The sequence below is a fragment of the Heteronotia binoei genome, chromosome 12, assembly GCF_032191835.1.
Source record: "Heteronotia binoei isolate CCM8104 ecotype False Entrance Well chromosome 12, APGP_CSIRO_Hbin_v1, whole genome shotgun sequence".
Taxonomy (NCBI): domain Eukaryota; kingdom Metazoa; phylum Chordata; class Lepidosauria; order Squamata; family Gekkonidae; genus Heteronotia; species Heteronotia binoei.
Window position 1 is genome coordinate 51793374 of NC_083234.1, and position 24677 is coordinate 51818050.

The 24677-nt window shown below is 42.8% G+C and overlaps 1 protein-coding gene across 3 annotated transcripts in view; it reads left to right on the plus strand.

Annotated features, from left to right (window-relative positions):
• The window catches only part of NR6A1 (nuclear receptor subfamily 6 group A member 1), a 145367-nt gene that overhangs the window by 32746 nt on the left and 87944 nt on the right, over positions 1–24677 (plus strand). For 2 of the 3 annotated variants that reach the window (XM_060250504.1, XM_060250506.1), the window contains exon 2: positions 6698–6737. In XM_060250504.1, the coding sequence (XP_060106487.1) occupies positions 6698–6737 (40 nt within the window). Of the gene's footprint in view, positions 1–6697; positions 6740–24677 lie in introns of all 3 variants that reach the window. The other variant, XM_060250507.1, reaches the window with a different exon arrangement.

Below are 24677 nucleotides of genomic sequence, written 5' to 3' on the forward strand. Positions count from 1 at the left end.
GTGCGCTAATTTAATTAATAGGGCTAATGAAATTAGCTCCATTAATTAAGTTAAGGCAACTGGGGAGGGAGAGAGAGGGAGAGAAAGAGGACCATCCAAAAAGGAAATACCATCCTTGGAAAGAAAAGGATTCACTTTAAAAGCCAACAAAACAGGACTGGAAGGCTGTCTGCCTTAAGATTGAGTCCACTTTAAGCTTGGGGAGAGAGAGATGGAGGCATCAGCCACCTGAAAGTGATGCTCCTAAAGATGCACCTCTCCTTCTCTGAGTCAGAAGCCTCCCCTGCTGCAAAAGGTTGAATCCCTGACCTGGTGTGGGAGCATGCCACTCTTCTTCTTCATGGGTGTGTATGTGTGTTTGTAGGGACCAACCCCTGATGTGAAAGGGGGTGCTATCTGCTGCTTCCCCCTGCTGGCAACAGCCCTGAGGAGTAATGCGACCCATGGGAACAGCACCCATGATGTACCCAGCCACAATGCCAAGTGGAATGTTCTGTATTTTTGGAACCTGGTGCGGAACTGATGGCCCCACAGAATGGAACTACCACAAACTCCTATAGGCTGGTCCTCACCGTTGGTACCAATGATATATAGTGCCAAAGATGAGGAAGACTATAGATCTGTAATCAGTTCCAGCTTGGTATTGGAACCATCTCCTGATGGCATAGTAAATGACTGTTACCAGGTCTCACCTACAGAGGATTTAAGGCTCTATGCCAAACAGATGATTTATGTGGCACAGTCTCTAGAAATTCAGGTATCATCAACAGAAGCAAAACCTAAAGCTAAGATCTTAGGCAGACTGTATCCTGATGCCTCGTGGTGCAGTAGCCTTCCCACTGTTGGAAGGTATATTAGATGTGTTAAAAGGGATCTGAAACAAACCATCTTCCATCCCTGCAACATCTAGAGGAGTTGAAAATATGTACAGAATACAACAGGACACTTGTCTGTTTCTATTTACAAACCCTGCTCTGTCATCTCTAATTGCAGAAGAGATGCAGGCCAAGTATAGGACAGGTGTCCATTCTGCCCCTGTGGACTAGGAAGACAGGAAGATAGACATTCTGAACCTATTTATCATCTTGATTAAATTTGAGAACCTCCAACTATCAAGCCATCATGGTGGCTTATGAGTTGTTTTTATGGGAGAGAACCAGAGATAATTTGCAAAAGTCATCCAGACAGAAGCACTACAGCTGTCAAAACAGCAATTAAATACTAGTAAACATGCAATAGATGCTTCCACAAGATGGCATCAGCTATTACATTGAGGAAACATGCCTGGCTGAGGTCCACAGCATTCCTCCTTGAGACCTGCAGCCAAGTTGAAGACTTGCCCTTTGAAGGCACATTGTTGTTCTCAGTGAAAACTGACAAATCCCTTCAACAAATTAAGATAAATTAGTATCCTGCCAAAAACATTTGAAATAATGTCTCCACAGCTGCCTCCATTTAAATAGTAGTATCAAGCAAGATACCAAATGCTGTACCAGGGAAAACAGTGCCCCTATCATCAATGCTACCAATATCTGCAACACAGGTCTTTTCCTCAGCCACGTCAGGCCAACCAACATAGATCCACATTGAGGGCTAAAGTTAGTCAGTTGCAGCATCAAACATCCATACATCATTGTCAAACTTCTAAGCCCATTTTCTGACTTGCACTTGAACAGCCCCATAACCAGGATTTGAAGAATTGGGGGGCCCTGATTTTTTCAGGGGGCACATAGTGGCCCCAACCTCCATGGCCTTCTCTCCTACGACCGCTGAGGAGGAAAGCTGCCAGCTCGCTGCCATACAGCCTCCCCCCCCTTCCCACAGCTGCCCCAAAGTGATCCCTTTCCACTCCTCTTCCAGCAGCTCTGGTGAGGAGCCACTCAGAGGTTTAGATACATGCCACACAGTCTCCTGCCCTTACCTGTAGCATGATCCAGCTAGGCAAGCCCGGCGGGACAAGGGAGGGGGGTGGAAGGCTCCACCAAGTCACAATTGACTTCTGGGGTTACAAGACCTCCAATTCGGATTTCTTCCTGTCGGAGGGCGAGCCGAGGCTGCCCAAGCACAGCTCCCACCCTCACTCGGGTGGCCAATGAGACCAGGCCAGAAAACCCCTGCAGGTGAACATCACCTCTCCACTGATCCCCAGCCCCGGCCTGCAGCCAGGACCTCCACTTGTGTGCGCCAGCCTACCCTGCCCTGTCTGCAATGGAGCCATCTGCCCCCTACCCCCGCCGCCCCACTTGAGGCCAGATTGGCCTCTTCTTGCAAGCGACCTCTAACCCAACGTCAGCCCAACGTGAAGCTTAACTTTCAGTCCTGGGCGCTGAAAGTGCCCCGTTGTTTCTGCTTGCTGGGGGGTCAGAGATTTCTTCCAGGCCCTAGCAAGCAGAAGCAATTTTGAGATTAACTTTCAGTCCTGGGCACTGAAAGTGCTCCGTTGTTTCTTCCAGCCCCTAAGCAAGCAGAACTGGCAGGGAGCTTAACTTTCAGTCCTGGGTGCTGAAAGTGCTCAGTTGTTTCTGCTTGCTGAGGGGTCAGAGATTTCTTCCAGCCCCTAAGCAAGCAGAAACAACAGGGAGTTTACGTTCCTGGGCTCCGAAAGTGCCCCATTGTTTCTGCTTGCTGAGGGGTCAGAGAATTCTTCCGGCCCCTAAGCAAGCAGAAGCAACGGTGTATGACGACGGCAGAATGGAGAAGGATGCAGGCGAGGCAATGGTGACTGGTTAGGGGCCCCAAGTCAGGGGGCCCTGCCTAGCAGTCAGGGGGCTGTTCCCCCACAGGCCCTTCGTAGCTATAGGCCTGCACTTGAAGGCAATCTGCCTTCATTTCAGGAAGGTTTATCCAGATTCTTGCCAAAATGGCAAGAGATCACATCCAATACTTGGATGCTGTGCATTGTTAGAGATGGTTATTGTTTAGAGTTTTGAGAGTTTCTCCCCCCCTTACAGCCCCTAGCACAGGATATTGACAACAATTTTCCTGAGTTTCACTGTTACTGAGTTTAATGTTTTATTACACAAAGGGGCAATCAAAATCTCAACCCCAATGAGTCACCATGCGGTTTTTACTCAAGGTTATTTATAATCAATAAAAAGGATGATGGTTTATGTCAATTTTGGATTTCTGAAGTCTCAGTTGTTTCCTTAATGTACGTTAATTTCCTCGATGGCAGTCTCATAATTGCTGAATCCAGGAGATTGGTAAGCAGTATTGGATCTTCAGGATGCTTATTTTCACATTCACATTAATGTAAGCTATGGAAATACTTACGATCCTTAGTACAAGTTACCCCTTATAAATATAGGAACAGCCCCTCATTAACTACATATATGGCAGTAGTGGTGGCACATTTGAGATCAAGAGGATGTTCAGTGTTTCCCCATCTTGATGACTGGCTCTTTACTGCTCCCTCTAAGAGGGAACTTCAGACTAAACTTTCACTTGCAGTTCAAACCTGCCAGGAGTTGGGCCTCCATATTAATTGGAAGATGTCCTGTTTATGCCTCCAGCAACAGATGCTGTTCATTGAAGAAACATTATATTCTAGAGCTGGTAGAATGTTCTTACCAGTAGAGTTCTTATTAAACATATGGTTAACTGTTTTAAGGCTGACTGCTTCCAAAGGGGTGGTCACTATCCAGAAGCTATTAGGCTTAATGGCTTTGGTGGTCCCATTTGCTTACCTAAGAATGTGTCACTGAAAAATTAGTTTATAAGGGTGTTGAATCCTGTGTGTCACTCTCAAAACCACTGTCTCTCTATCCTGAGCAGCATTTTTAGTGTGGTGAACATTCAACACCAACCTGATGGTAGGAATGCCCATAGGAACACATTCCCCACAAATCACAGTTACCACTGATGCTTCACTTTCCAGTTGGAGTGTCCATTGCAAGGGGAGGCATGTTAGTGGTACGTGGTCTGAAGCAGAAATGGGGCTACATATTAACCTTCTAGACATGAGAACAATTTGTAATGTCCTTAACTGTTTTTCAGATTTACCACACAGGAAGGTGGTTCTTATCCAAACTGACAATACCACTGCAATGTATTATCTTGGCAAACAATAATTTATTATTTATTAAATTTGTATCCTACCCTACCCCATGAATGGGCTCAGGGTGGCTCACAACATAATGAAAACCAGTAATATAAAATAATTAATTAAGCAATTAAAAACAAGTTGGCACTAAAATGCACTAGTCTAACATCTGTAACATTTTAGCAGGTGATGGTAGCTAGCCTGATTTATGACAATTTTTAATTGGATGGTGGAAGACTTCTTCTTTCCCTTTGTGTCAGAAAACGACAGCCATCTGGAAATGGGCCAATGCAAACCACATTTTTCTTTAAGCTGTACACATTGCAGGTGTGAAAAACGTAACAGCAGATAGATTCAGCAGATTGGAAGAGTACAGTCGTGAATGGCCCATTCCTCACAGGCACATATACCCCATTTTTGTAGAATGGGGATTCCTGATTATCAACTTGTTCACATGTCACAGTACAAGCCCCCCCCCCCCCCCCAGTTTTGTGCCAGGGCAAGTACAGACCCATGCTCCCTTGGATATGCTTTTAGCTGAAGTGGAGTCGAGCACTCCTCTATGTGTTTCCTCCTCTGTCTCTGATAGGTAGAGTGGTTGCCAAAACCAGTTGCAGAAAACTCTCATTGTATACTGATTACTCCATTCTAGCCAAGACAACTATGGCTCCAGGTGCTACTAAAGAGGTCAGAGGGCAGATTTATTCACCTTCCTCAGGTACACAACTTCCTTACAGTAGTAGATAAGACCCACTTGATGGTGTGATTACTAACAGCAGACTGCAAGGATTCTCATACACAGTGATTAATATTTTGCTGAACTCTAGAAAACCCTCTAGTAGGGCTTCTTATCAGTTTAAGAGGAACAGTTTTTAAATAGAAGCTGAAAGGGTAACACCAGAAACCAACCTGTCTGTTATCAATAATCTTAGAATACCTTATGATTGAAGCAGGCAGGTCTGTTCAACTACTCTGTGAAGGTACATTTGGTAGCAATTTCTGCATTTCAGATCCCAATTAATGGAAAGCCCCCTTCCCCCCATGGTATGACAAAGAGATTCCTCGAAGGACTTAATAATTTATATCCACCTATAACTTCCATTTTCCTCAGTGGTCATTAACATTAGTGTTGATGCACCCCCCTCTTGAACCATTAGCCATGTGTTCCCAGGAGAATCTCTCTTTAAAAACTGCCTTTTTGGTAGTGATTATTTATACAAGGAGAGTGGGAGAAATAACTTTTAGAACTGACTACCTGTTCATCAAATTTCATGAGCGCAGAGTAGTATTCAGACCTAGTGTGAAATTCTTACCTGAAGTAGTGTTGAAATTTCATCTAAACCAGGACAAATCACTCCCTGCTTTTTCCCCACACCCATCATCTGTGGCAAAAAAAAAGCTTCACAATTTGGATGTTAAACATTCACTACTGTTTTATTTAAAGAGAATGAGTAACATTAGGAAGACTTCACAATTGTTTCTTTGTTTTGTGGACCAATGTAAGGGAAAGGCGCCATCAGCTCAAACATCTTGAGATAGATAGATGTATAAATTGGCATCCATACAATGCCCATTGAATATTACAGCACATTCAATAAGATCTCAGTCTGCAGCTTTGAGGTGAGGCATTCTCTTTCTGGACATTTGTAGAGTGGCCCACCTGGTCAGTGGCAGACACATTCATCAGACATTACTGTGCATTAACATAAGGAGGGAGACTTCAGAGTGGACAGCAATTCTGCACTCTTTTTTCCAGTAATATTTGTCACCCCACTACCTAGCAAGTCAGCTTGGTAAGTCTCCCATGTAGAACTGCACAGGACAATGATGATGAAAACAGTGTTGCACTTACCTGTAACTGTTGTTCATCAAGTTGTCACTGTGCAGGCACACATCCCTCCCTCCCAACCTGTTGTGAGCAAAAAAGAAGAAAGAATAAAATAAAAATGTATTACATTCTAAGCTCATAGTTGCAGGTCAGGAAAACTGAGGGAGTGTTCAGATCCTCTCCCTGGAGCACATGATTATTAGGCGGGAAATGGTTCCAACAGCTCCAGGTGGGAGGGGCTCATTCCACTCTGTTGCTTCTGGCGGCTTGCCTGCACCTGCGCAGTACCCATATATGACTGCACATTGACAACTCAATGAACATCAGTTACAGGTAAGTGCAACACTATTTTCCTGTTATGTACTTAAGGTCCTTTTCCTCATGCCTCCCCCCCCCCCCCCCGCCACATATTTGCCTTTTTTCTTCTTTCTTTTTCTCTCCCCCCCCCCCCCCCCCCCGTTTTTGCAGAGTGATATCTCTGTCACTAGCATTGTTTAGCAATTCAGCATTTCAACCTAAAATAGTGTTTAATAATGCCACAGGCATAATTCAGTATAAGAAATGGAAGATTGCAGGTATCTCCCTAGAGAGATTGAGGGCAGGGTAAAGGAGGCTGTAGTGCTAGGATGCCCTGCTTGGCCGAAATGAGGGGAAAGGCAGGAAGAGATGATCATGTGGGGTGAGCTTAACTATAGTACTACTGCAAACAAAATCCTGAAGTGTAATGTGATTATATAGCAGAGGTAAGCTGTGACTTGACATGACAGCTTGTCAGGGCAGTGTCCATTTAAAAACACCTACTAATTATTCTCTTATTATTTTTAAAGGATTTTGCCGAGAGTCATCATCTGAGCATGATCCACCTTCTGGTAAGCATTACAATATTTTTTCCTTCCCTGACCCAACAGTTTATTTTTAAATTTTCATTTAATGTTTTTATTCCTGCCATTCTTCCAAGGAGGCTAAAGTGATTTACAAGCAGCCCTGTCTTCCAATAAATCAGGCTAAGAGAGAGGCGACCTAAGGACATAGAATGAGCATCATCGGGATTTGAACCTGGATCTTCCTGGCCCTTGTGAGATACTCTGTTGCCTGTGTTCCACAGAGTTGTTTGGGAACACATATTTTAAAGTCAACTTCTACAGCCATGATTTAAATGATGCCGCTCTCCTTGGTTTCAAAGAAATCCAGAGAGCTGCTTTTTTCCTCTTAGCTCTGAACGTGGAGTGCTGTCATTTTAAATATTTTGTTCTTTGTTAAAAGCAGCCTGTTTATCTCTGTCTTGCTGCTGCTGTATCACACCATATCAGCAGCTTGTCATGGCCTCCTTAGCCAGATCACAGAATTAGGTTGTGTTTGGTTTAGCAAGTATATACATGGAATTTAAACAAAACCTTTAGGGAAAGCGTAAGTGAGTGCAACTTCTTATATTTAGTAACACCAAAGTGTTCTGCAGCTGGAGCCTTCAAAGTCAACTGCTCTGTCACAGGTTCAGGCTAAGTTCATTTCTGTTTAGGAGGACCTCTAGCTACCCCTTAGATTAGCATAAACAGGGACAAGGCCAGTCAAAGGTCAGGAGAAGTTCAAACCAGGGCAACCTTTTTCTCCCCTGCAGTGTTTCCAAATAGCCCCAATCCTGCAGTGCTGGCCAAACTTTTCTTCTCCATCATGTTTACTATACAGTTGTAAAACTCAAAGGCCGAGGCCAGGCGTGACCCAAGGGGAAGCTGGAAATGGAGCACTGAAGAAGAATAGGTAGCATTGTTACTTAAAACAGGAGAAATAATTGATTTATGTTATGGTACCCAATTAGGCTGTAAAGTAGGAAACTCTTAAAGAAACCCTGTGGCTTCACAGCCACTCTTGGCTGAGCAAAGAGGAGGCACCCCAATAAAGGTCATCAGCTCTGCAAGCTAAATTATTAATTCCTTTCATGCCACTCAGGCCTTGTAAACAGTACATAATACAAGAAAACAATTGACACTGTTCACTTATAGGCCGGCGAAGAGGTCAAAGGGGAAGAAGCTAGGCTGGCAACAGCTGGTCTTCAGAGTTCAGCAGACTTTTGTTCTGCTCTTTTACGGCAGACCCGTTTCCAGAATTTTTGTAGACTTTAAAATCTTGTATGTTTTGCATCTAAGGACTTGGAAGGATAGCTGGACTGTGTTATGTTTTTAGGATAGCTTATGTGCTGTCACTGCATGATATTCAGGCTCCTATGAATAATGTGTGGGTTTGATTTAAAGCATGGCTAGGAGGAAGGCTATGTGTGTGCCCTGGACATCACATGTACTGCTGCCGTAAGAGAGAACACAGGTTTTAAAAGTTGGCTCCTGCATGAACATGGCCTGAGAAATGTGAGCTGCTCTGTTCTTTTGTAAGGAAAATTTTCCATTTTCTTTAGGGAGTATGTAGCATTGAAATGATTCTTGCTATATTATTCCAGATGCTTTCAGGTGTGTGTTACAGTTCCAAGTGGCTTGTTCTTTTGAGGGATGAGTTTCCTTCATTTTGCTTTCTGGCAGAAACTGTTTCTACCATCTGGCAGCATCCTCAGGCAGCTGACCCTTTTCTGCCAAACGGCAGCAGGTAACTTTTGCATGACCATCTGTTGGCTGCTTACTGGGACTTCTTTGAAAGTCAGAGTAACTTCAATTAAAATTTAGGTTTGTGTTCTTTAGATCTTGGGCACTCCCTGAAAATATTGTCTCTAGAACAGATGTTTGTTTGGAATCTCAACACATCTTGAATCTCTGAGTAAGCTCCCTTGAGCTAAGAGGAAAAGCAGGGTATAGATGTTTGAATAACTGTTCACTGTTCAAGTTTATTCACAGCAGAAGCCAGCAAAAACAATACAGATAAAGCCAATCCCGGTTACAGTAACCCATATACATTGTGCTGAGAGAACAGAGGAAAAATTGCTACAATCAATTATAAAACATACATACAGTTTATAATGGGATTAAACATTTTAAAAACTACCAACTGAGAGAGAGGGAGAAAGAAAATGCCTAGCTGTTACCCTTCAGAGCTATGAGTGACTTTCTAGTTCTGGTGGCAAGCCAGCCAAAATTAGCTAATTTGAGTATAACCCTAGGGTTCCTATAATTCAGGAGATCCTTCAGTTGTTGCATTTTTTTATTTAAGAGTGGTAGGCAAGATTGCAGGAAAAGGAAGGATTTCACGGTGAATGTTGTACACCTTGCAGTCATACAGGATATGGACTAAAGATTCTATCCCTTCATTACAGCAGGGGCATATATAATCTTCAAAATAAATAAATACACGTCAGTAGCTTAAATAAATAAATACACGTCAGTAGCTTAAGTGGCCTGTGTACATATGGATCTAGGAGTCCCTATCTTGATAGACAGTTGAGAGATGGAGAGAAAGAGAGAGAATATCAAATTTGCAGCTACTTTCAGATTTCTGTTTGTAGTGGGTTGGGTTCATATAAATGTCCTAAATTTTGTGGATTACAGGGTTACCATAAAGGGTTACCATAAAGGGTTACCATAAAGAAGAGGAGACCAGAGGTCAAAGACTGCTGCTGTGACTTGCCTGTGGTCCATAGCTAGTAGGAAGGAACAACTTAGCCAGTCACTGGCAGAGGCTTCCTGGCCACAACAGATGTTAAGCTGCACAACAGCTGCCAGAGGTGGATTCTTCATATAATTTAGCAGAACCACCAGGAGAATTTTGGTCCTCATAATTTATTCTTAACTTTTGGTAGCAAGTTTTAAAAATCCCAAAGAGGAGGGTTCCTCTCCTGCCACACTTGGATGACTTTTTAAGCTCCAGTGTACTCGTGATTTTTGCAGTGGAAGAATCTGAAGTTGCATCTGTGATTTTCAGTAGTGCTGCCTGTCCTTCCCTTTTGCCTACATATCTTAAATCTTTTTGACCAACTACTCTGTTATAATGATTCTGGAATTAGGTTTCTGCTTTTAAAAAGAAAGCTGTTTTTGAACTATCTTTTCATCCTCTTGAAAAGTACCTCTACAACTAAACAGAATTGCAAAGAACACAGTGCAGTTGCATAAATTCCCCTCTTTCACAAATACTATCTGGTTTCTCTCAGGACTATTTGGGAATTCTGAGAACACTGAAACACTTCCTTCTGGAGAGGCAAGCTATTTACATACAAGTTAGGGCAAGCAGCAGGTTGTTCTAAGAAGGGTAGCTGCTTCCTGCACAGCTGTGTTCTTGTTTGTTGAAATTAGAATTTCCTTCTGGAAGGGTTTTTTGAAAGAGGTACCAGGCCTGCAGAGAATCTGACTGTATTGATTACCGATTATATGGCTGGCAAAACTTAGAGTTAAGAGATTCGATACACTACAGATTACTATGTGCTTTCTGTCTGTCAAAGCAAAGTCTTTGTGTTAGGGCTGAAATAGCATAAAGGGTTATAAAATTATCAGAATATAAATCTTTAGTGAGTTCCTGGTGTTAAAACAAGAAGAAGATGTTGCAAATAACTTTTAAAAAGAATATTAAGGGAAATGTTTAAAAGAATGGTGAGGGAAAGCTGGAGCTTTGTGAAAATCTGTCCAGCATGAAAACTTCTCATTGGCAGTGTAAATATCCAGATAGGCTAAGCCAACTAGAAAGCATATTTGATTTTCTGGCAGGTATTTTTGACCCACTGTGAATTTTTGTAAGAGGGAATAGATTGCCCAAGTGAATGCATGTATATTGGGGGAAGTTGTTATGATAACACGTGTTTCATTATATTAACGATATGAAAATAGAGTCAAGAAGAGGGCAAACTCAACAGGTAAAGTTTCTAGTGATTTCCCTGAACCAGATTAGAGAGCATTTTAAGAGAGGCTGAAAGATGTTTTTTTAGAATAGCAGTCACTCTTTTGAAGTGACTAGCACAGAAATTTATCAGAGTTTGGTATAATATTTTCAAAATTTGGTATAATATTTAAAAACTACTTTGAGTCAGGAGGCAAAATATGTGCACTTAAGTTCAGGCATGTGATCTTGCAGTGATCAGAAAAGAAAAAGCTTTAATATATGAAACCTATAAAGGCTCAAGGGAACAGCATTTGTAATGAAGCCTGCAAGCCTTTATTAGTGCTTCTGAGAAGGAAGTACTCTGAATTCTTTAAGAAGCTGTTTTAGATTACAGAGTATGAATTGGGTAAGTACTGTTGAGTGCAAAGGACTGCTGAGCCTCTTAAACTCTTCCTTTTTTCTTCCTAGCTACAGATGTTGAACAGATGAATGTTTCTTTTCGTGTGCTTCTCTTGAATTCTGGCACTAAGTATCCCTTATCTCTCATGTGGGAGAATCAACCTGTCTGTTTGCTTTTGTGCTTTTTGAGTGCCTCTGAAGTAAAATGCAACTTGCACAGAGATGGAGCAAGAAATGCCATTTGTCACTGCTGTGAAAATACTTGTGGGTGGATCCCTCCTGCAACCTTTAGATGTGGGAGTGTAATTAGATTTTGAAATTATGAACTAGCTTGAAGGGGGAATCTCAAATCTCCCTCTAGCGGCAACTAGTACATAAAAAGATTTATAGTATCAGGCCACTAGGTGGCAGGAAATCTTATTAGTAAATGAGCTTGGCTGCTGAAAGTGTTTAAATCCAAAGAATCCTGTATCCTTTGTCTAGTCGGGCAAATTACAGTTTTTCAGGCATGTTGGAACATACTGTCCTTTGAAAGGATGCTGCTTGTTCAGTGTGTGTTCAAGCCTCATCAAGATGTGTCCCTGGATGGCACTAAGCATGGTTCTTGAAAACAGAGGAGAGCAGAATAAAGAAATGGATGGAATATTTGTAAAAGTATAAATTGGGGAGAGAATTTTCACTCTGGATCCACACAGTTAAGCAGATGGGCAGAAAGTTCAAAACTGACATTTTGTGGATGTTTGCTTGGTGCAGTAGGCTTACGGCTCTTGGAATGCTTTTTAAAAAAATCCTTGATGTGGAGATTGCTGACCTGGAAAAGCTGACTGAGGAAAAGATGTATGTAGATTAGACTTTCAAGGATCTGCAAGAGATTTCCTGGTGATAGTTCTTCTGCTGTCAGGGAGAATGAGGGTCTCAGCCATGGAGGGGGAAATTATCGGTAGGAGGGATCTGTTGTTCAGATACCAACTTGATAGCTCTCTAAGGATATCTGTTTGGTGGCGGGGTTGATAGTGAGAGTCTTAAGCCTTGGGAACCATGATAAGTCTTGGAGGTTGCCTGCCTGGGGTGAAGGTTGTGGGTTTGCTGTCTAGGTAGGTTTGTAGATAATGTATGTGGGGGTTGTCAGGAAGTATAAGTGCATGCTGATGGGAGAGAATTTTAGGTTGCCAGTCAGGAAGTTAAAGTCCAGGATCTCTAAGGTAGTATTTTCAGAAATGGTGGGTGATCTATATGCAAGGCTAGCTAGACAGGTAAACATCAGGGCTCTCAATGTATTCATGAAAGTGGTCTTGGGAAGATTTAAGTTTAAGCACTGGGGAGTATTCTGAGACAAGCTGACCATGTACAAATGAGATGGCCAGTACTTGAGCCAAAAATGTAATGAGACTGATGTTTAATATCGATCTAACTCTTTAAGGGGGGGAACTGGAGCTGGTTCAGGTAGGGTTGTCAGGTCCCCCCCCCCCCCGGCCACTGGTGAGGGATGGAATGTTGCCAGATCGAGGTTGGGAAATTCCTGGAGATTTGGTGGTAAAGCTTGGGGAGGACAGGGACCTCAGTGGGATGCAATGCCATAGAGTCCACCATTCAAGCATCCCTTTTCTCCAGGGGAACTGATCTCTGTAGTCTGGAGATGTAATTTAGGGATCCCCAGGTATCACCTGGAGGCTTGGATCACTGGGTGCAGGCTAGCTGATCCTTATTGGCTAATGGTTTTAATTGATCTGGTAGTCTAGATGGGGGCAGGAAATAACAGCCATATAAGGGAACCAAGGGCTGCTATATTGGGAAATATACACATGTGGAGAACTAGATGAGCCATAGTCTGATCCAGCAGTGCTTCTCTCACATTCTTATGCACTGTATAAAATACTGTGCCATTACTAATTAGATGTGGTGATAGATACTAGCTTAGGCAACTTTGTAAAGCAAGTAAGAAACCCATTCCTCCATTTTCTGCTTATGAGTTTCCCCAGGGGCTGTACACACAAAGGGCTGGGTTTAGTCAGCTTTTGGTCTGACCCCACAAGTTACTTGAACATATGAACATAAGTAACCACATGTAAAATGCATTTGTAGCTCATCCTGAAGGTTATAGTACCATGGATATGATGGGTGATAAAATTGTTGCTTTCCTGAAGTAGCCATAACTGACAAGCCCAATGCAGTTAATGAAAATCACTTGAACTACTGTTATCATCTCATCATTCCAGGTATAGGATTAGATCTAACACCTGCTCTCTACACTTTGTTGGTCATAAGAGGATGACATTGCCAGTCTCTCCTTCCTTATCCTAGCAATGTCAACCATTACCTTTTCTGTATTTTTGGATTCAGCTACCTGCTAGGACTAAGAGTATGGCTCTTGTGGAGTGCTGAAGCGAGCAGGAAAAATACATGGCTTTCATGTCTGAGAAACCTCCCCCAATTTTAGATGACTTCTATGTAGCCAGCTGTTCTCCTATATTATTGCAGGGCTTTACTCAAGATTTCTTTCTGCAGTTGTGAGCTCACTCCTTCCTTCCTGTTATTAGGGCTTCTGTGAAGTTGAATTCCTAGAATTGTTCCACTTGGGGGAAGGGAGAGGTTACCTGGGTTAAGCACCTGCCAGAGGCAACACTACAGCTCTGCACAACCCAACCCAGACCAGCCAAGTACTGCCCAGAACTTGAAGTGATGTGCAAGCCCCTCAGTACTGAGGAAAGCAGTTAATCTCTGTAGTTGGGGGAGGGGAGTTGTATGTGGAATGCTCTGGGTTTCTTGCATGTTAACTTAAAGATTTGGTTCAAAGGTCAAAATTGTGCAAATACTCTGGATCTGAATATAATTTCCAGCCCTTGATCTTTAGGTGGGACCCCTCAAAACAATTAACCACATTTATTCTTCCTTCCTCTTCATTTCTGTCCTTCTGTTCTGTGTCACCAGATTTCAGTAATTGCAGTGAGTTAAATGGGAGTTTTGACTTTCATCAGATAGTAGCCCATGGGTGTCAAACATACAGCTCAGGGGATGGAACCAGCCCATACTGGGCTCTTATCCAACCCATGAGCAACTGGTGCGAGGGAGGGAAGGCAGGAGGCTGCTCTGGGTGGGGGAAGTGGGTGCATGTAGTGAGTTATGTGTGGTTGATGCTGTCCAGAAATAGAAAGGAAATTGCTAGGGCAGGACTATGCGGCGTAGGTAAAATAGTCTGGGAGGAATGGCAGCAAAGGCAGAGCTGCCCTTCTTCCAACTGCAGTTCAGCAAGGCTTGGTGAAGCCTCTACCTTGGGGCAGAGCACCAAACGGCAACCATGAGCAGAGATGGTGAGAGCGGGCACACAGAGTGGTGGTTTCCTGCAAAGGGATGGGGCCGACAGGAAGAAAGGAGGAAGGCACGTGGATTGGGAGGCTATTAGGCTGACGTGCATGCGGCTGTAAAAGGCAAGATGTCTCAGCCTTGAAGGTAGGTGGGGGAATGAAGGGAAAAGGGGGTGCTGCTGTCACCACCACACCTCTGAACAGCCACAGAGCTGGGAGACAGAATGAGTGTTGGGGAGGGGAGGGGATGGTGACCTCCCTTTCCCCATACACAATTAAGGAAAAGGGGTCACAGCAGGACAAAAAACACACTTTGGAGGTTTTGGAAACAGCCTCCCCACCAGGCCCTCCCCTCAGTGCTGCAGTTTCTGTGGGAAATGCAGGAGGGATGAGAACTGGCAGTGGGGGGGGGGGGGGGCGGATCTTGGAGAGTCAGGTTCAGACCCCCGCCCCCCGAGCCAAGGCCCTGTCACCTGGGTCACCCAGGGATGGCCATTCAGCCTGGATTACTTCACAGGGTTGGTGGTGGTGATGGGGATGGTGGAAGTCCAGTGTGCCTCCTCAAGATCCTTAGAGGTAGGATGGAGGAAGAGCAAGAGATGGATTATAGTCATGCTTGGGTACTGAGGCTGGGCATACGGGGGTGGTGGTGTTGCTAAAAACTACCATTTACTACCAGTGAAGATGACTTGTCTCCTAAAAGTGCTAAGGTAACTAATCTGTCTGGAAATATAAGATAACCCCCCTTTTTATGGTATCCCTTGGGGGGGAAATTAGTATTGCATATAATTAAATACATTCATTGGGGCTTTTCTGGATTTCCCAGTAAATCAATTACTTTCACTCCTAGGAATCAATTGCTTTTGTTTGTATTTTGAGTAAAAAATAATGTTGTTAATTGGGTTTGCTTGTGTCATTTATAAAGTTTATATCTCCCACACCTGACATTACATTTTATGACACACATGGCCCAGCTGGACAAAGTAACATTTATGTCAGAGCAGGTCAAATGAGTTTGACACCTTGGTAAGTAGCCATTCAGATTAAAGCTAGAATTGGAGGTATTGAATGTGGAATATTGTCTAGAACAAGGGTGGCCAACTGTGGCTTGGGAGCCACATGTGGCTCTTTCACGCATATTCTGTCCCTGTCAGCTGGCTTTAAATCTCTCTTTAAATCTCTGCATTTAAAGGTAAAGTTGCTTTCTTTCCACTTCTCCCTCCCCTCTCCCCATCTGTTTCCTTCCTTCCTGATGTTCCTGCGGCTCTCAGGCATCTGACATTTATTCTGTGTGGCTCTTACGTTAAGCAACTGTGGTCACCCCTGGTCTAGAAGATAGTTGCCTCTGAAATATAGATGTGGGGAGAACAACAGGTTGCTTTTATCCCCTTCTTATATATTTTATAGAAATAGACCCAAGTCAGCCCTGATCCAGCAGGGCTGCTTTTATGGTTGATATAACCTTTTGTGCGTTTTTAATTTTTCTGCCATTAGAAGGGGATGAAGTGGCATTTGAATTGTGGCTGTAGTTCAACATGAGGATAATCAAGATTCTTTTATGGGGTGGAGTTAGAGATTGTGAAAGGTTTGGCCATGTTTAGACAAATGTCCTAAGGTTTAGGACATGTGAACAGATTAGCAGATAAGATTTGATGCAGAAGAATTTAGTGTTTCTGCTGCATTCCATCTCATTCTTACCTGTTGCCAAAATGTCTGCAGTTGGGTGACCCTCTTCACTATGTTGTAGGAAGTCAGCATATAATTAGATCAATACATTAACACTTAATTCAAATGTTAGCTTTTATTGTGCAGCTGTTTTGGTAGCTGGGTAGCAGGTCCTTCAGTTAACCTCCTTTGCTGTTCATGCACTATACCATGAATAAAGCAAATGTGGTTTTAATTTGAGTTTATTGCCCATCCTATCACAGAGGCTCAGGATGGCATGCCAACACAGTAGGGGAGCAGGCATTATAGTTGCCATAGTATAGTTCCTACCTCTGCCTCATAACATTTAGCAGATTTACTTTGTAAGCAGTGGCCACTGCACTGTGAGTATCCCTACCACAATCTACTTCCTTGGTGCCTGGACTTGCAATATTACCTTTGCTTTCTCTTGGCCTACTAAACATTTGATGGGGGCTGGGGGAACTCCTCTGTTTGGCAGCATCACTGCAGTAATTAATCACAGTGTCTGAGTATGAGTAGTGTTCATTGACCCTCTTAACTGCATAAGAGGCCCAGATGCCTATGCTTTTGTTGGAGGAAATGACCATTGATCAGTGTAGAATCTTGGTGGCATGAATCTGCTATCTCTTTGCTGTTTGGTCCGCAGTTTGCATTCATTGGCCAGAGAGCTGAATGAAACTAAAACCCACCGACAGCAATGAATGTTGATTGCAGCCATTATTTGAACAGAAAATCTCCTCGTTCCTCCTTCCAGCTGTGTGTTTCTAACTAGTGTCAGATTTCCCTTCTCCAGCACATCTAGCAGTATAGGTTGACAGCATCTGCATACTCTGGTAGTTAATCCCAAGTGAAGTCTGCTTGGACCAGGGGCTTCCACAGACCTAGAAATAAAGGACTGTATGCTAATGTTTCTAGCTGTTGGTGCATCATTAATGTATCAGACTTGTTTCCACTGAGCTGCCATAGGCAAATTAGGAAAAAAAAACCCATCTGTTAGGTTTCACTGTGCTTAACCCCAGTTTACAGAAGAACTTAATGTATATTTCATAAGGTGAGAAAATGTGATCTCTGATGCAGTTGTATGTATCTCTGAAGCCAAGCAGCTCAGTAAAGTGTTTTACAATCATTTATATCTTATTTGTTGAATTTATACCTGGCTTTTCTTCCACTGTGGAATTCAAGCTGGCTACATAAAGAGATTCCCAGGAAGTGTCCCACCCTGGTCTGCCCCAGCAAAGTAACTACACTGTGTACCCTCCAGCCATACCCTAATTTATTCATGAATCACACTGAGCTCATTGAAGGACAGTTAGAATACTCATTTAATAATGAGCAAATAAACAGTATTTTTAAAAAGTGCACAGGCCCATTGCAAACTGGTTGCTAAACATAATTGTGGGAACATTGCACTTGTTAGCACTGGTTCATCTGGATTTTTTTTACTGGGTCTGAAGATTGTAGAGGAGGACAGGAATAATTGGTCAGGTTGTTAATACAGCCAAAGGATTCTGCAGTTGGACAGGAATGATGGCCTGTCTGAGCAGTTAAAATGCACATTTCACAACTAGTTCACAAATCCCATGAATAAGGAGGCTGGAGTTTTCCATGTGACTGTGATAAACCTCAAGGTACAGTCAACGGTCGATGGTTTACTCTGAATTTCAAACTCACCGACAGCGTTGAATGTTCACTGAAGCTATCCTGAAGCTGACTGCAGGTGCAATTTGTACTCCTGGTATCCTTTTTTGCTTTGACTAGCACTGTGAATACTCTGTGGGAGACTCTTCAGTGTTAAAAGTAGTATAAATAACAAGCTGTTGGCACCAGTAAGCCAACCTGGTTTTTTAAATGTTTGGCTTGTAATTAAAAGCAGGGAAGATGGTTTTTACTTGAATTTCAAAAAGCACTATAAATACTTTAGCTGACAAAACGCATGATCATTCTTCCCCCCCTCCCCTGTGATTTTGGCATTTCATTGCTGGGAAGTTATTCTCGGTGGCCTTTCAATTACTTAGGTGCTTGTTGATGAAATGATCTCTTGACTCGTTGCATAAGAGAAGAACTCCTTGTGGCTGTATTAGACATCAGTGAAGAATACAATTCCCAGTCTGATCTGTCGTCTTCCACCAGCAGCCTGTAGGGTTTCTCCTTGTAGCTGTTGTCCTCTGGAATGGGGTATACTAGAACATGAACACAACAGAGCTAATTAGAGCAGTAGACAGAATATAGGATCCAGGATCCATGTAATATGAAATCTAAACGCCACCCTGTTGCAACAAGGCAGCTATGAAGCTGCAGATGATTCAGGCTGCCATAACTGGGTGCCTGGGCAGTTGCCACCTTCTCAGAACAAAATAAGGCTATTGTTAATCCTTTACAAAAAAAGGAAAACAACAACTTGGTGTTTTTTTGTTGTCTAAGAAACCTTGATATAGATTCCGTGGCTATTCAAAAGTCAATATAATTGCTTAGTAAAGAGACCTCAAGGAGCTCCACTGTAGAGAGATACCCGTATTTCTATAGTTGGGAATGTCTAGGCCAGAACTATTCTTTATTACAGTTCTTGCTTTACCCATCCTTTTTACTCTGGTACACTAGTTCCTTGTTGTCAGTAGGAATAATACTGTACCTTGATGCTTATGGAACATATTTCTTGGGTTGTTTGTCCACACATTGCAGTAGGCATGGTGAGACAGTATCTCTATTGACTTTCCTGTCATAAGATTCAGAACTGAGCCCTTGTAATGGAAGCCTCCAAGAACCAGATCAACTGTACCAGCTGTCCTTTATGGCTAGGAATATATAATGGTGCAAACCTCAACATTATTCCAAGCATTGAGATCTCCCATAGACCGGGAACTTCCCAAGAGAAGAATATGGATTATCTACCCTCTAGCATAAACACACACCTGTAATTCTATGCCCTTTTGCCAGTCTGAGAAGCTGCAGTAAAATTTTGTTTTGGCTAAGAAAATTCTCTGCTATATCAGTAACCAACTTGAAGCATTTAAAGTCATGTTTCTCTATCCATTTAGCTATTGCTGTGACCCACAGAGTTTAAATACAGCAAACGCTGCCTCCACCAGCGATTACTGACAGTTCTGGGACATGGAGGCTCCCTTTGGCTTTTGTGTTTGCGTGAGCAGCTTCACATTTAAAAGTAACATGAACCAAGTAGCAGCAGAACTTCTTGGGTCTTTCAGTAGACTGTAGTTAGCTGCTTCTTTCATACCCTCCCCTGATAGCATGAGTTGTGTCCCAGTTATGTTAGCCATCACGCCCTTAAAACATTTACCAGTATACAGGAAGTATGAACATGCAAGTAGTTGCAGCTGTCTTTCTGTAATTTTGAAACAGCACAGACCAAGTTGTGTTCATATAGGTAGAACCAAATGGCCATTTATGAATTGTCATTGCTAGGATTTCCTCTTCCTGTAAAGCCAGTTTAAGTGGCCATAGTAGCAGAGTCCCTTTCTTTTGTCAGTGAAGCTTTCCATCATCTTTATCAGAGCAACAGCATGATTAAAACAGCAGTCCTTCTTGTATGAAAATGGGAAGTGGAGTGAACTCAGAGCTTGAGTTATTTCCTTTAGGGAATATGAGGTGTTCGGGTCCCTTAAAGCAAGAAAACCCTACATAAGAATCCTTATGGGCCTCTTGCCAACTCTATTCCCCCTAAAGCTATGACAGAAGAGCTTATAAGCATGTGCAGCTGCCAGTAGTTGCTGAGTTTAATTTCATTGCCAGCTGCTTTCCAGCACCTACACATTCTTATAAAAGGGGTATTGTGAAATGACTTCCATGAAGCAAGAGTTTTATTGGGAGCAGCTCGTAGTGCCTTGTTTGAAGTACGCCTGCTGTACTCCCATTAGAACAGCAAGTGAGTCCTCCTACATTAGACCAAGGTGGGTTCATCTAGTCCAGGTGTGGCCAAACTGTGGCTCAGGAGTCACAAGTGGTTCTTTCACACACATTGTGTGGCTCTCAAAGCTCCCACCACCTCATTGGCTGGTGGCTTGGACAATGCATTTAAAATTAAAGTTGCTTTCTTTCCACCTCTCCTGCTTTCCATCTGTTTGCCTTCCTTCCTCCTTCCCTCCCTCCCCTCAAACATCTGATGTTCATGTCTTGCAACCCTCAAACATCTGATGTCCATTCTGTGTGGCTCTTATGTTAAGCAAGTTTGGCTACCCCTCGTCCATCATCCCATTTCCCACAGTGACCAACCCCATGCTACAGTTCCCATGGGACTCTATCAAAGGGGGAAAGAAAACAATTGGATTTCTTCAGTCTCACACAAAAGTGAGGCAGAGTGGGGAAAGGAGTAATCATGTAATGCTGTCCTACTTGCAAGATGGAAAATGAGACTCCTGCACTTGAAAGCAGAGTTGTGGGTTATCACAAACCAAGCCTTCGTAGGATTGCATTTTCAGGACTGCAAAGTGCTGGAAGCTATCTGGAGAGGACAGCTGGCAGGAGAGCAACTGGGAGAATCATAGTTATCTTTAGAAGATCACTTGTGGAGTAATTATATTATATCGGTTCTCTTGAAAGTTACTTCAAATTATAGTTACATAATATGAGAGCCCCCACCCCAGCCTAGTAAGATTTTAGGATTCTATCTACCTCTGTTTATTTAAGATGTTTCTGTTCCATTTTTTCCTTTCAAACAAAATTGCTTCTGAGTTTCCTGCTAACCTCTGGCGCTTAACAATATTCTAGACCAGGGGTGGCCAACAGTAGCTCTCCAAATGTTTTTTGCCTACAACTCCCATTGGCCCCAGCCAGCATGGCCAATGGCTGGGGCTGATGGGAGTTGTAAGCAAGAAACATCTGGAGAGCTACCGTTGGCCACCCCTGTTCTAGACTTCAACATCAGTAGAGATGAAGTGCATTCCCTTGTCCTGAATCTCACCTGCCCTGGTGAAGCATAAGCAGAAAGCAAAACATATTTTTCAAGTGGAACTGTGCTCAAGCATTAGCACAGTGGCTGCAGTTACACAGTGTGTTGTTGTTTAATTAAAATGTGTTAATGTGCATATGGAACAATGGAATGTACAACAGATGGATTTCACCATTTAATTTAATTTTTACATTATATAAGAAGAAATACATTGTACTATGTCTTGTACATGTGGAAAAGACAGGAAATACAATGCTTTAATTTTGCAGAAGCAAGTAGGAATAATTTTAGTGCTTCTGCTTGTATAGGGACTGTTTATGTGGAAATCTTCCATAGGTTCCAACCCATAAAATTTCCAAAAGTGTCAAAGCCATGGGGGGAAAAAATAATTCAGGTGAAAATGGAGTGAAACAATTGCGTGTATTCAAAGCCTAAGCGTATTCTACAGCTTTAACTACATGAAATACAGAAATCATCATATAAAAAATCTGTTTTGCATATTTATGGAATTTGTTTTCTGCATGCAAAATTATTAATAGACTTCATACTTGAGAGAGTTATGACTGCTGCACCCTATGCTACCTTAGCGTATTTATCTCTGTTTTTTGTCATCTGACAAGTGGGGGGCGGAGAGCTAGAAACAGGAAACAAAAATGTTGTAGTAAACAAAAAAAGTGTATTGGGGCAGTCTCATATAGTCACAGTGGGTTTAGCAGCATATTTGGATATAGAGTTAAAACTTTATAACATTGAACTCTAAGATTACTAAGAGTCAGCATGGGTTTCTCAAGAACAAGTCATGTCAGACTAACCTGATCTCTTTTTTTGAGAAAGTGACTACCTTGCTGGATCAGGGGAATGCTGTTGACATCATTTATCTTGATTTCAGTAAGGCTTTTGATAAGGTTCCACATACTATCCTTGTTGACAAGTTGGTAAAACATGGTTTGGATCCTGTTACCGTTAGGTGGATCTGTAACTGGTTGACAGATTGCACCCAAAGAGTGCTTGTGAATGGAGAGGAGTAAAAAATGAAGTGCCTCAAGGATCTGTCCTGGGACCTGTTTTGTTCAACATCTTTATAAATTATCTGGATGAAGAAATAGAGGGAATGCTTATTAAATTTGCTGATGATACTAAATTGGGAGGGGTTGCAAATACAGTAGAAGACAGAAACAGGATACAGGATGACCTTGACAGGCTGGAAAACTGGGCTAAAATCAATAACATGAATTTTAACAGGGATAAATGCAAAGTTCTGCATTTAGGTAGGAAAAATCCAATGCATGGTTATAGGATGGGGGAGACTTGTCTTAGCAGTAGTATGTGCGAAAAGGATCTAGGGGTCTTAGTGGATAATACGCTGAACATGAGTCAACAGTGTGATGTGGTGGCTAAAAAGACAAATACAATTTTGGGCTGTATCAACAGAAGTATAGTGTCCAGATCATGTGACGTGATGGTATCGCTTTACTCTGCTCCGGTAAGATCTCACCTGGAGTATTGTGTTCAGTTTTGGGCACCACATTTTAAGAAGGATATAGACAAGCTGGAATGGGTCCATAGGAGGGCAACGAAGATGGTGAGGGGTCTGGAGACCCAAGTCCTATGAGGAAAGGTTGAAGGAGCTAGGGATGTTTAGCCTGGAGAGGAGGCGGCTGAGAGGTGATATGATCACCATCTTCAAGTACTTGAAGGGCTGTCATATGGAGGATGGTGTGGCCCCAGAAGGTAGGACCAGAACCAATGGGTTGAAATTAAATCAAAAGAGTTTCCGGCTCAACATTAGGAAGAATTTCCTGACAGAGCGGTTCCTCAGTGAAACAGGCTTCCTCAGGAGGTGGTGGGCTTTCCTTCCTTGGAGGTTTTTAAACAGAGGCTAGATGACCATCTGACAGCAATGAAGATCCTGTGAATTTAGGGGGGAGGTGTTTGTGAGTTTCCTGCATTGTGCAGGGGGTTGGACTAGATGACCCTGGAGGTCCCTTCCAACTCTATGATTCTATGAACTCACCAATAGTGTATATATTATACATGGCATATTGTGAACTATGAAAATATGTTGCATGTATGTACTGTAATAATTCCTAAAAGTAGCTATGAATATATCTAATTCTGAACAGATGCGCCAAAGTTTGGATAAAAAACCCTCACACAATGGTACTGTTTGCATATGTAGGATTTTTTCTGTAAATTCTCACATTTTTCTGACTTTGCTAGGGGGAGAAACAGACAAGAGTGAGTAGAAGTGAACCAAAAGGGAGAGACTGCTGTGGGGAGGAAAAAATATAGCTGCATTTGCTTCCAGGTGAGGGAAAGAAGAAAAGTAAGATGAATAGTGGGGATGGGGAAATAAGATTCCCCTGTGAGTCTTCATGGGTTCTCCACTTGTCATTATATAATGCTGTAGCTTACATAAAAATCTTCATAGTGTGTATTTTGAATAACTCTTAATTTAAAAAAAGTTTTTTTAATGGTTCCCCAACATTTCCCCCATTCTTCCAGTTTCTTCCTTTACATCTTTACCTCCCCCCACCAAACTGAGGGGTTTTTTTCTGCCCAGAGGGTAGAGAGAATTCTGTTGTTTAGTTCTTAGTTCCTTAATGAAATGGGCACAGTGACTTCCCTAGTCAAGAGCCTGCCTTCCCACTTCCAATTAAAGACTACCTTATCCCAGGCAGCCTAGCCATGGTAGGTGCCCCTACAGTAATATGGAAACAGTGCAATATGTGTGCCAGTAGAAGAAGAAGAAGAAGATATTGGATTTATATCCCACCCTACACTCCAAAGAGTCTCAGAGCGGCTCACAATCTCCTTTATCTTCCTTCCCCACAACAGACACCCTGTGAGGTGGGTGGGGCTGGAGAGGGCTCTCACAGCAGCTGCCCTTCCAAGGACAACCTCTGCCAGAGCTATGGCTGACCCAAGGCCATTCCAGCAGGTGCAAGTGGAGGAGTGGGGAATCAAACCCAGTTCTCCCAGATAAGAGTCCACACACTTAACCACTACACCAAACTGGCTCTCAGTAGCTCTTAGGTGTTAACTTGTAATAGTTTCATAATCCGTGAGATTCAGATAAATTGCCTGGGTCTTGGGAATTTTCATGCTGACAGTGTAGCATGTGGCAGCTCTTTATGGGGCATTCTTCCTGTGATGCAATGCACCAAAGGACTACCTGATCCATCCCTCTGCCCCCAAACTCTACCCACAGATCCATGCAACTGAAGTAGCAGTGTACACAAATCAAAGAGTACTGGAGAAGACAGAAAGCAGTTAGTTTAGGTCACTCATGCTTACAGGTAGCTCAAATTGCAAATGAAAAAACTTGGCTATATTGCTGTCAGCCCAAGTGACTTCTCTAAATTGTGTGCATGTGAGCCTGCTTGAAAGTAAAAGTTACTGGAGGAGCAGAGCGTTATGAATAGAGTGAAAGACTGCCGCAAACCGTAGGTGCCTTGTCCTAGGCAGCAGCCAGGGTCCAGTATTTCAGCCAGGGTCCAGTATTTCATTGCTATAGCTATGGTTTAAGTCTCCTCCCCCCACCTCAAACAATTGATAGATAATGTGATGCAAGGGAGTAAGTCTTGTTTCCAGAGCACAAGTAGGTAGTACTGGGAATTTATTAAAAATGTATTTCTAACATGCACCTCCTGCTTCCCCCCTCCCTCCAAAGATCGCAGAATAATTTATAGGTAGTTCTGAAGCCATTTCCCATTCAGACACTTCAAAGGGCCAGATCTGCTTAGCTTCAGCAGTTGTGCTCTGTCCTGTGCC